Raw genomic sequence first — 16,128 nt, 5'->3', positions numbered from 1 at the left:
TCACAAAATGGCTGTCGTTTAAATGGAACACGAGGGTTCAGGACGGAAACTCTGATATTCGGGTGATTTCGTTACCCGAATATGAATACAATGCTTGTGCATACTATTCTAATCATTCCCGGTCTGCTAATACCAAAATCGTTGTGATACGACGACGTTTATAACGCGGTCCAGAATTTTCAGTACCACAGTTCTCTGAGCCTTACCACCACTCTACAAGAAAAGATACATCAGGGGAGAGGGAAAGTTCACTGACAAAGCAGAAGAAAGGAAGCTACAGACAGACTATCATAGCCAGACAGTTCGAAGTAAAGAAGGTTGAAGTATAGAAAATAAGTAAATAGGCTAATGGAGGGATAAGAAGATTTTACAAAACAGATAAATTGAAGTGAATTTGGAAACAAATTAGGAGACATGCACAGTAAAAAGGTAGAAAATAACAACAGGAGGACTTACTGGGGCCAGCAGAGCAATCTGTCCCAGCACTTGTGGATGGGCCACCTTCAGCTGTTTCCACAGCCTCAACAACAGCCCTCTTCCTGCCCCTGGATGCTGGATGATGTAAGAAAATTATTTAGCAAAGATTAGTGGTACTGTTAATAAATACTCTCTCCAAGAATATAAATTTCTTTAAAGGAAAAGGCAAATGCAGTAACATTTCTGCATTAGAGGTTCAGGGGGCATGTATAATAATAATAATATTAGTATCAAGGACCATCCTATTTCACATTTCCTAACCCTATTCCAAATTTCCTAAACTACATTTTGGAATTACTAATAACTTGCAATTAATGAGTTCATCCATTCTCATCTCATTCTCAATCTCCCAATGCATAGATTGGATGCATGAAAAAACTCCTACACATCACTGGGAAACTGCTTGGCAAGTGGCACTGTACGAGCTACTAAAAAAGAAAGGCACAGAAAAGTGAGAGAACATGTAAAATCACTAATACTAATATATTAATAATGACTATCTTTGATAGGACACATGAGGAGTCTCTCCATTACTTCTTAATCAGCCCAAGCAAGTGCCAAAAAGAAGTAAAATTATGTAGTGCTGAACACCTATCTAGATGATGATCACATAATATTATATTTGCAACATAAAGTTAACTTGCCTGCATGTGAGCAGCATCCTTGCTATTTGAGAAGAAACTATTAGCATGAAGCACAACTACTAACTTGATGCCTATCAGGTTGAGCAGGTTCATCTCCCAATTGAGGATGTCGGCCCACCGGTGCATCAGCAGTTGCTGCGTGCGCCAGATCTCAGAGCTGTGACACATAGCCCAGCACACCCTCTCCTAATGCTGCTGGTGCTTCTAGAGGCAGTACCCAGACTCGGGCCTGCCACCTGCTGTCAAGGTGGAGTGGAGGTGGTGCTGCACATAGAACACCAAGGCAGCCACCTCAGAAAACATGACATGGGCTGCACCCCTTCACATCGCCGCTAACCGCAAGGATGGCGGCTGACAAATGGGGGCCTGGCGCTGCCCCTCCCCTGCTGTGCCGCGGTGCTGGGAACTTGGGGGGAAGGGATAAGAAAGGAATGATTAGGAAAAAGAAATGGAAAAAAGTTTTTAAAAAAAAGAAAAAGCCACAAAAAACACAAAAGAATTAGGAGAAAATATAAAATATAAAAATAGAAAGAGAAAAGGTAATATAATAAAAAGAAAATATGGGAAAATTGGTTTTAAGACAGAGGGATGGGAGAGATAAAGATGGATGGAAAACCTGTGCCCCAGCACCACAATAAAAAAAAAAAAAACATGATGGCCACGCCAATGTGAACCATGTGGTGCCGTTCGCATGAGAATTCCAATCCGTGGCACAACTTTGCGTTGCCAGTGACGTTAGACGTCACGGGAGCAGGCACAGCAAGAAACTCCACCCGCTAGCAGAACTCCACATAGCGCAGCCGAGTTTTTTCTTGACTCCGTGTAGTTCTGCGTAGCACTGCTACGTGAACTCTAACCCAGGCGTACTCCTAATGTAACAATGCAAACGTACTCAGGTGCCTGCTCTGTAGCAATAGGAAATTGCATTTTCCGTTACAAATAAACGTACAACGAAAATAATTCTGAGACTGACTATGAACTATGATGTGGTGTACACATGGAATACTACACATGGTCCACCTAGGGACTCATTAGGGTTTTTATGCAGCATGCAACTGGGTATAATCTATGGTCACTTACCTATGTGAAAAGAGTAATGTGTTGCAAGAACACATATTGTGACTCCGCATTGCTTAACTGATATGGCAAATACACAATGCCACACACATTGCAGCATAGACTGACTCTGCACCAGGTAGTTGAAACACAGGCCCAGATTTACGACAAAGTGGCGCAGCACCGTGCTGACCCGAAAATAGCAGTGCTGCTGCACTTTTGAAACGCAGGGATGTGCTGTATTTATGGGAATACAACGCACCCCTGTGTTTCCCCCTGCTCCGGCACTGAATTAAGCTACCTGGGCCAACGCAGGCATGCTTGCACCCTAGTGCAAGGGTGTCTGTGGTGAGGGGATAGATCGGTTATGAGCAGGAAGGTGTCCCTTCCTGCACATAAACAATCTACAATGGTGACTTGGCACTTCCATCAGCACACATAGTACCAAAGCGTCATTTAGGAATTATTGTTATGCATACAGGGACACCTTCCTGCACATAAATAATAATTCATGGCCTTTTGCTCCCTCTATTTGTGCTGCACACATAGAAAGAGCAAAAACGAGGAGCAATAAAAGTATTCCTCCTCTTTGTGCCATGCTAACGCCACCCTTGGGGTGGAGTTACTGTTTGGCACTGCCTCAGATTTATATTTTCTTGTAAATATGGGGCAGTGTCAAAAGCAGTGGGTGTTTTACGGTGGAATGCCCACAGGAACACCCATTGCACACGCCTCTGACACAGAAAACTGCATCAGGCCATATTTGCAAGGAGGCTTAGAGCCACAATAAATGGCTTAATACCTCCTTGTAAATATGGTGCACTGAAAAGTGACACCGGACCGTCACTAAATGTGACGCTAAGGTAGAGCTAGGGCCTTGAAAATCTGGCCCATTGTTCAAGGGGGGCTGGCTACCTCCAGTTAAACTGACCTGTTGGACACTTCTCCAATATTGACTCATGGAAATGCCAGGAACCCTTTTATATAGCTCATGTAATAAAATTCAAGCAATACCATGGGGACCTTTACATATCCTGGTGTCTGTCCATACATGTCAGCTAAGATTCTTTCCTTGATACACATCACCTAAAACCATATCCATGAAATGAGTGTGTGCATGTATGCTGTAGATTTAATATTTGTAAGTACCTTGTGCTGTATCTTGCAGGTATTTTCCAACTATGAATCAAGGGTGACAAGTTTGGTGGGAGCCAGTAAGGGTAACACCACCAGTAGGTGAACTGTGTACTGGGCTGTATGCTGACAACACAATGCAGATATGCATGTGGTCCTTTACATTTTTTTTCACAAAATCACTACAAATGTATCATCATGTGTTCAATATAGGGCATTGGATATATGCGTCCATGAGTCAGGTATTTAACCGTGTTACCATTTGTAGACTGGTAACGTGTCACATCTACCCATACCTATTCTGTCTGCACTGAAGTAGGAATCCTCACATTCTCTCAGGACATCCTGTCAGAATCTGTCAGGACCTGCCAGGTAAAATGTCCATACATTGCCATAAGGACCACTACACTACCAAAGTGCATCAGACAGACAGACTGAAGATGAACCGTCCAAAGCCATATTCAAATAGAGTTTATCTCCTACATACTTAAATTCAACATGGCATTTATTAAACTGCTCCTCTGTCACTCCATCTCACAAGACTCTGAGGGATGCTAAGGTACCCATGAGACTGGATTACATTTCCATACATCATGATAAATGTGACCTAAGTGGTGAACCAAAGTAAATGACCAGTATGGGCAATGTAATTACACACTCATACCAACTCACAGGGATATGCCATTTGACCACTGGAATTGCACTAATAAATTATTCATTTTAACTTTGCCCCACTCACAGATAAATAAGCAGCATCTATCCTAGGAAGGAATGTTGTATCATGATGCCTAGCCTGCTCACATGGCCACCCAAGTGTATCTATTTCCTAAATTTGGCTAGACGACTAGCTACTGGTGCATGTATGGATCCCAAAACATTTTGGCTTTTGAAAGGCATGAATGTCTGATCATGCCTTTAGTCTTTCACACTGTACCAATTGTGGTAGTCATGAGAAACATATTCTGCATGTAGGGGCATAGTATGATGTGAACACACAATAGTATGACTATTAATTCAAAAAGATGTTCACTGTGTATAGTTTCCCATAAACATGCAATGTTGACTATTGCCAATGTTGCCTGGGATATGTGTTACACCTGAACCCCATCTGTTTCAAGCTCAAATTTGGACTTTGGCAAACATGCCTTGTCTTGAAAACCTCAGCCTATCTCATGTAATGTGCCTGTCACATATTTATGGCAACTATTTGCTACTTTCTGCTCATGGTATGGGTGCTAGACAATTGAACCTATGACCATCTGTTGGTATTGAGGCTGGTGATGGTACATGTACCATTAGCATCTACACTGTAGCTGGCCAAACATTAACACAGTAGATCATGAGCCATCAACCCCGTGGGCCTGCATACACTGGCAATACATGCACATTGACATGTGTTCCTATCTATTGCATATGCCATTTCATACTACTTTATTTGTGGTTTTACATATAAGAATTTGTTTACAGGTAAATGATCATACACCTTATACAACTCAATGCTACCAATATCAGATCACACACAATCCTTACAGAACAGAGAAAATATTCAGGTAACACTCACTGGTAGCCTCAGGATCCCTGAAAGTGTCCCCCTCAGCACTTGAATATGGTGCATGTCCACCTACAAGACAAAAACATGGTACGTTGCTCTTTGAATATTGAACATGTACACTGTACATATGAAGCACAGTACATTGACGTTACAAATGTCTGGTATTGTCTGCACATTTGACATGTAGAATAGGGCAAAGGTGACATGGGTAATAAAAAACATATGTGTGCTCTGTTGTAGTATTTAGGGATAATATCAAACAAATCGTGCCGCTGGTAAGACAATGTGCAAAACCATCCTTCCTTGCTACATGGTATAAGGGTGCACGGCTTTGATGGCTAAGTGAACAGTCATTTCGCAGACCACACTGTGCAAGGTATTAATTTTGCTGGGGCCTTCGCAACTCTATACGTGCTCTGAACAATGCTATGCACACCAGACAGTAAATATACTTGTTTTTTTCTTTACGTAGCTCCTTATAGGCTACAAGTGCAGGGTAAATCAACATTAAACGTTCATGCCCAGTACAGGCTCACAAGTGAAATGTAAGCATGTTTCCAAAAACTTGTATGTGAAATTATTTGTAGTTAACCAAAGACCCTGTCCACCCTGTGGTATGATGAAATGTGAGTGTGCTCCCCTGCAACATATCTGGCAGATGGCCCGACATTCAGGAGCCAGTAATACGCTCACAGGCCAGGGGACACCACTCCCTGCACAGTGTTGGATGGGTCCCTAGCACCTCTTAGCCTCCGCTGCACTGCATGGTCTGTTGGGGCTATTTTTAGGCCACTGTGAACAGGCACCGGTGGCATTTATTTGCATTTAACTGAGTTAGCCTGTAATATCACATGCCACCCCTGAAAATAGCTGACCCTTGCAGACAAAAAATCAATACCAGATTTTTGCTAAAGACACAGAGCTACAAACTTATGGACTATGTGTACTTACCAACAAGGTCACCAACTTCCAATCCAAGATGAGCAATCAGATCAGCCTCCGGGCTTAGCACATCTGCCCATCTGTGCTTCAGTTGGTGGACAATACAGTTGACTCTGAAAACACGGTTCTTTTGGTACTGGACTTTCTCCCACTGCCTCTTTTGTTCTCTGGTAGGATAACCTTGACCCACCCTACCAACCATAGAGATCATGTTGGGGACATGTTGGGGACATTGTGGACCAGCAGACACAGCAGGTCCCCAAACTCTTCCTCAGACAGATTCTTGGCTCTGCCCTTCCCTGAAATTTCCCTACCTAAATTCCACACCCTTAACTGTAACTAAACGAAAACTAACCCCTACCCTTACCCCTAAGACTACAAACCCATACATAGACATATAACAAACAATACAGTGACCAAACCAGTACAAAAGACAAATACAATATAAAAATAACAATATTAAAACACAACAGAGACAGCACAGACACCGACAAAACCAAAATTCACAATCAACCAGAGCTCACACCAAACACCTCTACCAGCCAGCACAGACAAAAAGACTGCAAGTGAAAGTGAAAGGAACTTCACACTTCCTAGTCTGTAGCATGGCAGAGCCATTGTGTCATTTCTGGGTGGATGGTACAGATTTTCTACTAATGCTTTTTTTTCTGACACATTAGTAGAGAAATAGCCAATGCATGATTAACGCACAACGCATGCAAATGCATTTTCTTTTACACATTGTTGTTGATGGGTGGTTTCCGTCTGATGCTCTGTGTGCAATGTGTTACACAAATGGCCGATGCATGTGTTTTGATTAAAGTAACTAGCCTATTGTGTGTAGTACAGTGTAGTGAATTGTGAGATGCAGGTAAACACTACCAAGGCTCTTTTTTTTACTCATCTTTTCTTACCTGACATGCTTGAAGATGTGTTGCATGTGTATGTCAACATTGTGTATATGTGTGACTGTTAATGTGGACATTATGACTGACAATATATTTCTGTGAAATATACATACATATTGGGATTACGGAGACCTTTAAATTATTTATATGACTTACATTTGTATTATGATTGGCTGAACGTAGGAAGCTGCATAGTAGCAGGCCTTTTTCACAGATATTGCAGTCCTGTGAAAATTTAATACACATTGTTATACACAAAGTTAACAAGCATTGTCAAAACTAATAGGTCTCATCTACACAAGAGCTATTGGATTTGGCAATGTTTTGCCATGTTGTATACCAATGTGGCTGCTGTCCAGCATGGCTATAGGTTAGTGATGTGGAAGGTCAGAGTGGAGTGGATGAGTAGGGTGTGGTACAGTTGATCTGTTGGAGTGGAGTAGGGGGAGTAGAGTGTCGTAGTGTTGAGTAGAAGGGAGTAGACTTCAGTGGTTCAGTGGCAGAGAGTGTGGTAGAGTGGAGTGGGGTCGGAATAAGGTGGATTGGGTTGGAGTTCATTGAGGTAGTGGGGTGGACTGGATTGGAGTAGAGTGGGGAGGAATGGATTGGGGTAGAGTGGAATAGATTGAGTGTATGGAGTTGGTTGGTGTGGGGTGGATTGGATTGGAGTGAGGTGAACTGAAATTAGGTCAGGTGGATTGGATTAGAATACATTGTAATGGGGTGGATTGGATACGAGTGGGATGGATTAGACTGGACTGGAGTGGGGTGGGTTGGATTGGAGTGGGGTAGATTGGAGTACGGTATATTGGATTCACTGGATTGAAATGGGTGGATTCAACAGGAGCCTGGAGTGGGGTAGGCTGAATTGGATTGGAGTGAGGTGGACTGAACTAGGATGGGGTAGGTGGGCAGATTGGATTGGGATAGAGTGGGTGGATTTGAATAGAGTGTGGTGGATTGGAGTGATTGGGGTGAATTGGAGTTGGGTGGGGTGAGGTGGAGTGGGGTGCATTGGATTGGGGTGTAGTGTTATGGGCTGCTTTGGGATGGATTGGAAGGATTGGATTGCAGTGAGTTGGGGTGGACTGGATGGGTTGGGTATGTTGGACTGGATTGGGGTGGATTGGAGTGGGGTGGTTTGGAGTGGGGTAGATTACATTGAGATGGGGTGGATTGGAGAGGGGTGGGGTGATGGATTGGTTTGGAGCAGGGAGGACAGAATTTGGATGGGGTGGGGTGGATTGGAATGGGTGGCATGGATTGTACTGGGGTGGATTGCATTTGTATGGACTGGATTGGTGTGGGGTAGATTGGATTGGGGTGAATTGGACTTGAGTGGGGAGGATTGAAATAAGGTAGGCTGGATAGATTGGATTTGAGTGTGATGGACTGAACTTGGGTGGGGTAGAGTGGGGTGGATTGGATTAGAGTGGGGTGAATTGAAGTAGGGTGGGAGGGGTGGGGTGGAATAGATTGAAATGGGATAGGATGTATTGGGGTGGGGTGGACTGCAGGGGGTAGATTGGATTGGAGTGGGGTGGATTGGAGTGGGATGGATCAGATTGGGGTGGGGTGGATTGGATTGAGTGGGATGGACTGGATTGAGTGGGCTGTATTGGATTGTGTGTGGTGGATTGGACTGAGTGATGTAGATGTGGGTGGGGTGGGGTAGATTGAGTGTTGACAGGCAAGAGAAAATGTCAAGATGTACAACACACACTCAATCAATGCACATGGTTTACATCTACATTCCCTTTGGATTGTGGTAGGCTCTCTGATGGTCCATACACTATAGCAGCACACATACTCACAACATGTGCACTATGTTCCACGTTGCTACCTTTGCTTGGTGTATGTATTCCCAAAGCACATGTATTTGGCACCTGTTGTTGATAAGAACACATATTTTGGTTCACATGATGTTGTCCTGGGGTGAGTGTAACACCTAGATACAGACCTTGGTGAGGGGCCAAATTCTATTAAGTGAGATGTGAGTGTTTTGATGTTTGCAGAGACTGTCAAATAAAATTGAGTACACAAAGGTAGTGTGCATACATTTATTAACATTTTTGAAAAATCATTAAATAAAATTGTCATTGCATTTCAGTGAAAAAGTTCAAGGAGGTTTCTTGGCCAGGTACCCGCAATACTGGCAACATTTTCCCTTCTGTCCTCATCTTCATCCTGATCCTGTGTTTCTGGCCTCCATGTCCCACGTCCAAATGGACATTTGTCCTCATGCAGATGCTGTGCAATATACAAGAAGCTAAGAACATTTTCCAGCTCATGGGGGGAGTATAGCAGTGTCCCACCTGCACATGTCCTAGCGCCAGAAGCAAGACTTTAGAACCCAGAAAGTCAGCTCCACAATACCCCTGGTCTTGCCCAATGTCTGGTTGTAGTTGTGCTCTGCCTCTGGTAATGTGCAAATGGGGTCATGACCCATGACTCTAGACCATATCCTTTGTCAGCTGAAAAGTAAAAAAAAAGAAATTCAGTCAATGATCATGGCAATTGATTGACACACATTCACGTATATGTCTGTTATGTGTACTGAATGACTTATACATATTTCTACCAGTATTGGACAATATTGGTTACATACAGATTAGCACATTTTATTCCACGTTTCTTCCTGTTCTTTGTGTCATATCAAAAGATGTGCATACCCTGCTACTTTTGACACTGCCACATCCTGACACTCACATTAGTACAGTAGCTTAGTGTGAGAGGTGTTTTTAAGGTCCATTGCCACTGTATGTGACAGTAGGGTGCTCTTAAATTGGAGTTCTTGGTCATCCCTAGGTAGGTTGCGCCAGTACCAGTACCATCCTGTTTCACACTCACACATACATGTGTCCCTGTGGAACCACTGGTGTTGTTGCTGCACTACCTGACAATGACAGAGCCTTTGAACTATTCACTTACTTTAGAAAGACAAACGTGGTGAGTCAATGTGGTGTATTCTAAACATGTTCCCTGGATAGTTGTGGGATTTATTGTCAGTCTTAAGCTGCTGCTTTTAATCATTCAATATGTCATGGTGCACTGGGACTGACACATAGGTATGCAATGTGGGGCACCTCTATGTAGGACAGGCTGATGTTTTAACTGATATTTGTCTGACTATATACAAAACATAGGTCTTTACGCAAATGTGTTGTACTGTAAATTGTTGTGATTTGTGTGCCTATTTGCAATGGTTCTATCATCACTGCTGTGTCAAAGGAATGTTGGGATTGGTATCCTGAGTATAATGTGGTGCATTGTCCATGTTGCATTACAATCTATGCCATGTTTGGCAACATTGAATTACTGTTTGTGTCTTGCTCATTGCTGAATGCATATGGTTTTTCATTGTCAAAATTACCCCCAGAACAGGTGTACGAAAACATGTAGGAAAGTACCATCTTGCCTGGCATGTTACCCCCATTTTTACATGTATGTCAGTTTCTTTTTGCCTGTCTCACTGGGATTGTGCTAGCCAGGACCCCAGTGCTCATAATCTGTGGCCTAAATATGTATACCTGTGTAGTGACTAACTGTGTCACTGAGGCTCTGCTAACCAGAACCTCAGTGCTTATGCCCTCTCTGCCTTTAAAATTGTCACTATAGTGACCATTTTTACCAATTCTAATAGGCACACTGGAACACCCTTATAATTCCCTAGTATATGGTACCTATGTACCCAGGGTATTGGGGTTCCAGGAGATCCCTATGAGCTGCACCATTTCTTTTGCCACCCATAGGGAGCTCAGACAAATCTTACACAGGACTGCCACTGCAGCCTGAGTGAAATAACGCACACGTTATTTCACAAGCATTTTCACTGCACTTAAGTAACTTATAAGCCACTTATATGTCTAACCTTCACTTGCTGAAGGTTAAGTGCAAAGTTATTAAGTGTAAGGGCACCCTTGCACTAGCAAAGGTGCCCCCACATAATTCAGGGCCATTTCCCCGGACTTTGTGAGTGCGGGGACACCATTACACGCGTGCACTACATATAGGTCAATACCTATATGTAGCTTCACAATGGTAACTCCGAATACGGCCATGTAACATGTCTAAGATCATGGAATTGTCCCCCATGCCAAACTGGTATTGGGGTGCCAATCCCATGCATCCCCAGGGCTCCACCATGGACCCCGGGTACTGCCAAACCAGGTCTCTGGGGTTTTCTCTGCAGCTACCACTTCTGCCACCCCACAGACAGGGTTCTGCCCTCCTGGGGTCTGGGCAGCCCAGTCCCAGGAAGGCAGAACACACCCCTGTCCATCACCACCCCAGGGGTGGAGCCCAGAGCTACTCCAGTGTGTCCCAGGCCTCTGCCATCTTGAATCCAGAGGTGTGGGGGCACTCTGGAAGCCTCTGAGTGGCCAGTGCCAGCAGGTGACATCAGAGACCCCTCCTGATAGGTTCTTACCTGACTAGGTGGCCAATCCTCCTCTGAGGGCTATTTAGGGTCTCTCCAGTGGGCTTTTCCTCAGATGACTTGCAAGAATTCACCAGAGTTCCTTTGCACCTCCCTCTTTGACTTCTGCCAAGGATAGACCGCTGACTGCTCCACAACGCCTGCAAAACTGCAACAAAGTAGCACGAAGACTACCAGCGACATTGTAGAGCCTAATCCTGCCGGCTTTCTCAACTGTTTCCTGGTGGTGCATGCTTTGGGGGCTGCCAGCCTTCATCCTGCACTGGAAGCCACAAAGAAATCTCCCATGGGTCGACGGAATCTTCCCCCTGCTTCACCAGGCACCAAACCTCAGCCTCACCGGTACTCTGGGACCCCCTCATCCTGACGAGCGTGGCCCCTGGAACACAGGTGGTGGACCCAAGTGACCCAGACTGTCCAGTGGTCCATCTGTCCAAATTTGGAGGAGGTAAGTCCTTGCCTCTCCAGACAGTAATCCTGTGTACCCCGTGAACTGCAGCTGCTAGGGCTTTTGTGCACATCTCCACAAAATCCTTCATGCACAGCCTAGCCCAGGTCCCCAACACTCTGTCCTGCAATGCTCCGCTCTCTGAGCTGATCTCTGGCTTCGTGGGACCCTCTTTTGTAGTGTTGAGATGACAACTGTGTTCAGACTTCTTAAACCTGTGTTCAAGTGCTTCTGAGGGTGCTACCTTGTTGTGTGTAGGCTCTCTATGTTGCTGAGGGCTCCCTCTGTCTCCTCTCCCAAGTGGCGACATCCTGGTCCTTCCTGGGCCTTTGCAGCACCCTTTATCTTCAACCGTGACTCTTGCAGCTAGCAAGGCTTGTTTGTGGTCTTTTGCCAAAGAAGCAACTCTGCATCCTCCAGCACGCCATGGTACGTCTTCTGCACAAAGGAGAAGTTCCTGGCTCCTTTCGTTGTTGCAGAATCTTCAGCTTCTTCCATCTGGAGGCAGCCATTTTGCACCTTTATCTGGGGCTTAGTGGGCTCCTGTCCCCCCTGGACACTTTAGCGACTCTTGGACTTGGTCCCCTTCCTTTGAAGGTCTTCAGGTCCAGGAATCAGTCTTCAGTGCTTTGCAGTCTGTTGTGGTCTTTGCAAAATCCTCTATCATTACTTTAGTGTGTTTCGGGGGAAATAGTAGTACTTTACTCCTACTTTCCAGGGTCTTGGGTGGGGTATCTTGGACACCCATTGTGTTTTCTTACACTCCCAGCGACCCTCTACACAATACACTAGGCCAGGGGTCCCTACGTGGTTCGCATTCCATTTTCTTAGTATATGGTTTGTGTTGCCCCTAGGCCTATTGTATCCTATTGTATTCTACAGTGTTTGCACTACTTTCTGACTGTTTTACTTACCTGATTTTGGTTTGTGTGTATATTTTGTGTATTTTACTTACCTCCTAAGGGCATATATCCTCTGTGATATTTTTGGCACATTGTCACTAAAATAAAGTACCTTTATTTTTAGTAACTGAGTATTTTCTTTCTTATGACATAGTACCTATATGATATAAGTGGTTTAGTAGGAGCTTTGCATGTCTCCTAGTTCAGCCTAAGCTCCTCTGCTATAGCTACCTCTATCAACCTAAGCTGCTAGAACACTAATAATCTACTAATATGGGATAACTGGACCTGGCACAAAGTGTAAGTACCATCAGGTACCCACTATATGCCCGGCCAGCCTCCTACAAAACATTGTTTACATCTGTCAATGTGGCTGTGTACCTGAGTGTATGTTCATACATGGACTATCAGTAGGGCTGAGATATATGTTGTTTTTGTACTGTTGATATCACTTAGTGGACCTGTATAGACATATGTCTGGGGCCTATACTAACATTGAATGGCACACGTGGCCTTTCAAAATTATAATTCCTGATACCTTCTGACAAATACAAGTATACTGGCGTGTGTGACACAGTTACTAATTTACTAAATACGTTTTCTCACTGACCTGAAAATAATGAGTCTTGACTGATATGGTGAGTAGGTATGCCATAGAGGAAACACTTAGCTCACACTTCTCTATTATGTTGGCTTGGGTCTCCAGTTGACTTTTCTGGCCTACAACATGTTTTATTTTTAATTTGTTACCAGGAGCAGATGATGTGGTCTCATTCATTCACACAGTTTGAAAAGTGACAGTAGTAGTCACTGATGTTCAGTAGCTACTGCCAAAGATAGATTAGTGAGAACATGCCAAGATGAAACATCATTGTCTACACAATGCAGTGCATTGGGGCCGCTATGTGGACAGGACACAAGGGCCTAGCTTTTTAGAAATGTGGCGCTGTACCATCAGCACTCCACTGTCTCACAGAAAAAGGGCAGTGTAGGACATATTTTAGGCAATACAGCATAGTCCTGAGTTTTAAACTTTAACTGGCACCCAATAGGCAGCAGAGCACCGAGATAGGCACAATTCTAAATTTGTGATTATGTAGCTGCATTTCATGTGAGATTTACTTTGTGTAGGAGAGGCCACCTTCCTGCACAGCATGGTCCCTTGGAGACCTGATAGTCACTGTGCCACAGAATGCACCACACATAGGTGGCAAGAGTGTGTTGGTTGACAAGTAATTTTTCAGTGGTTCACATGACCTGGGGAGAGGCAATTGATTTGAGAAATTTCACGGCTTACCTGGTGTGGGATACATGACATGCCTCATGAACCATGGGAGTTACATGTGGACACACAGACAGCCATGGAAGTCCTTCCTTGCACACAATGGTACAACACAGCATTTTTCCTAGCATTGCATTGCTCTGGATCTTTCCACCATTGAAATGCACACACAGTGGCTAGGCGTGTCTTAACATGTGTAACTTGCGAGATTGCACCGAACATGTGCCATGATATCTGGTGCAATTATGAGGCACATCCCTCCTGTATGTCCGCCGTCTCAGTCACTAAACACCGACATGGCTATTTTCTAATACATTATTTACTGTTTTTAGTCCTGTCATGTACTTCAGATGTACTTACCCACCAGTAGGCCATTCCCATATTACCCACTCTGCAAGTGCTCACTGCTGATGGAGTGTCTGAAGATGTAGGCATCATGAGTACTCTCAGAGTACTTGGCCAGCACATTGATGAACAATTCCAAATGGTCCACAATTGCCTGTATATTGGTAGGTATGAAGTAGGTGTGCTTCCTATTGCGGTTCCGCAATGAAGTTGCAGCAAGAGGCACCAGTTGTACATGTATGCAATTCATAGGCCCCAAGACATGTGGAAAGCCAGCAGTTAGAAATGGGGTCTCTAGTTGGAAGTTAGTTTACACCCTGTCCGAGTAGGAACCCTCACACTAGTTAGGGTAAGGGAGCCACACAGCTAAGATAGGATAAGGGTGATACCTGCTCAGATAACCCCGCTCACCCCCTTGGTAGCTTGGCATGAGCAGTCAGGCTTATCTCAGAGGCAATGTGTAACGTATTTGTACAAACACACACAGTAACACAGTGAAAACACCACAAAAGGACTCCACACCAGTATAGAGAAATAACCAACATTTATCTAAATCAAACAATACCAAAATGACAGAAATCCAACATACACAAGCAAAGATAGGAATATTTAAAGTAAAAAGAGTCTTATTTCATAGAAATCAATGGATGCATTGCTTTAGCACAAAGTAGCTGATACGCATCAAACATAAAGCCACACGGGTGAGCATGTGTCGGAAAAGCAAGCAATGCATTGATTCCTTACTCGCAAGTGAGGCCAATTCTTTTTCTGCCAAGTAAGTAATGCACCGGTTTCCAGTCAAGCAGCCTTAGGGCCGTGCGGTGATGTTGAACCCCATTCTACCCCACGCCGCACCATGCTATTTCACTCTATGCCACTCCACTCTATGGTATTCTACTGTATGTCACTTCACTTTAAAACACTCTACTGTACGCCACTCCACTCAACATCTTACTACACCACTCAACTGTTTACTATTCTATTCTACCCTACTTGACTGCACACCACTCAATGCCACTCCACTCAATGCTATTCCACTCTATGCCACTTGACTCTATGCACTGGATGCCCCTCCAAAGTACACTATTCAACTATAAACCTCTCCACTCTATACTATTCTTCTCTTTTCCCCTCCATTGTATGCTACTCCAATATCCACCACTCAACTCTAGGCCACCCCAATGTACACCACTCCAGGTCGATCCGATCTACACTATTACAATGTACACCGCTCAACTTGATGCTATGCCACTCAACTCTTCTTCACTTCACTATATTCCACTGCCCTGTACTCCACTCCACTCAATGCCACTCCAATAAATGCTGCGCCACTCTATGACACTCCACTCAATGCCAGTTCACTCTATGCTCCTATACTGTACTCCATGCCACAGCACTCTACCCAACTTCACGCTACACTATTACACTCTATGCCACTTGACTCTATGCACTCCATTGCACAGTATTTAACTCTATGCCAAACCTCTTTATGCCAGTCTATTCTAAACCACTCCACTTTACACTATTCAATTCCTTGCTATTAGACTGTATACCCCTCTATACCTCTCCACTCTACGATATTTCACTCTCTGCCCCTCTACTGCACGCCACTCCATTCTACGCAATTGGACTCTACGTTGAATTGAAAACACAGGGCCTCATTATGACCCTGGCGGTACAGAACCGCCAGGGCCAACGGGGGCGGGAGCACCGCCGACAGGCCGGCGGTGCTCCCTTGGGCATTCCGACCGCGGCGGTAACGCCGCGGTCGGACCGGGACAACTGGCGGTCTCCAGCCAGTTTCCCGCTGCCCAAATGAATCCTCCAAGGCGGCGCAGCATGCTGCCCCGCCTTGGGGATTCTGACACCCCCTACCGCCATCCTGTTCCTGGCGGTTCGCCCGCCAGGAACAGGATGGCGGTAGGGGGTGTCGCGGGGCCCCTGGGGGCCCCTGCAGTGCCCATGCCAATGGCATGGGCACTGCAGGGGTCCCCGTAAGA

The 16,128-nt window shown here is 44.7% G+C and overlaps 1 protein-coding gene across 8 annotated transcripts in view; it reads right to left on the bottom strand.

Annotated features, from left to right (window-relative positions):
- SMOC2 (SPARC related modular calcium binding 2) overlaps positions 1–16,128 on the bottom strand; it is a 1,415,403-nt gene that overhangs the window by 95,200 nt on the left and 1,304,075 nt on the right. For 2 of the 8 annotated variants that reach the window (XM_069234975.1, XM_069234973.1), the window contains exon 13: positions 8,761–9,187. The exons of 2 other annotated variants lie outside the window; for them this stretch is intronic. In XM_069234975.1, the coding sequence (XP_069091076.1) occupies positions 9,167–9,187 (21 nt within the window). In that variant the 3' untranslated portion in view covers positions 8,761–9,166. Of the gene's footprint in view, positions 1–8,760; positions 9,188–16,128 lie in introns of those variants that run through there. 4 more of the 8 variants (XM_069234967.1, XM_069234968.1, XR_011203762.1 and 1 more) reach the window with 2 other exon arrangements.

This window comes from Pleurodeles waltl, chromosome 5 (genome assembly GCF_031143425.1).
Source record: "Pleurodeles waltl isolate 20211129_DDA chromosome 5, aPleWal1.hap1.20221129, whole genome shotgun sequence".
Classification (NCBI taxonomy): Eukaryota; Metazoa; Chordata; class Amphibia; order Caudata; family Salamandridae; genus Pleurodeles; species Pleurodeles waltl.
Note: the sequence above shows the minus strand (reverse complement) of the source record. Positions and strands in the feature narration are given on the sequence as shown.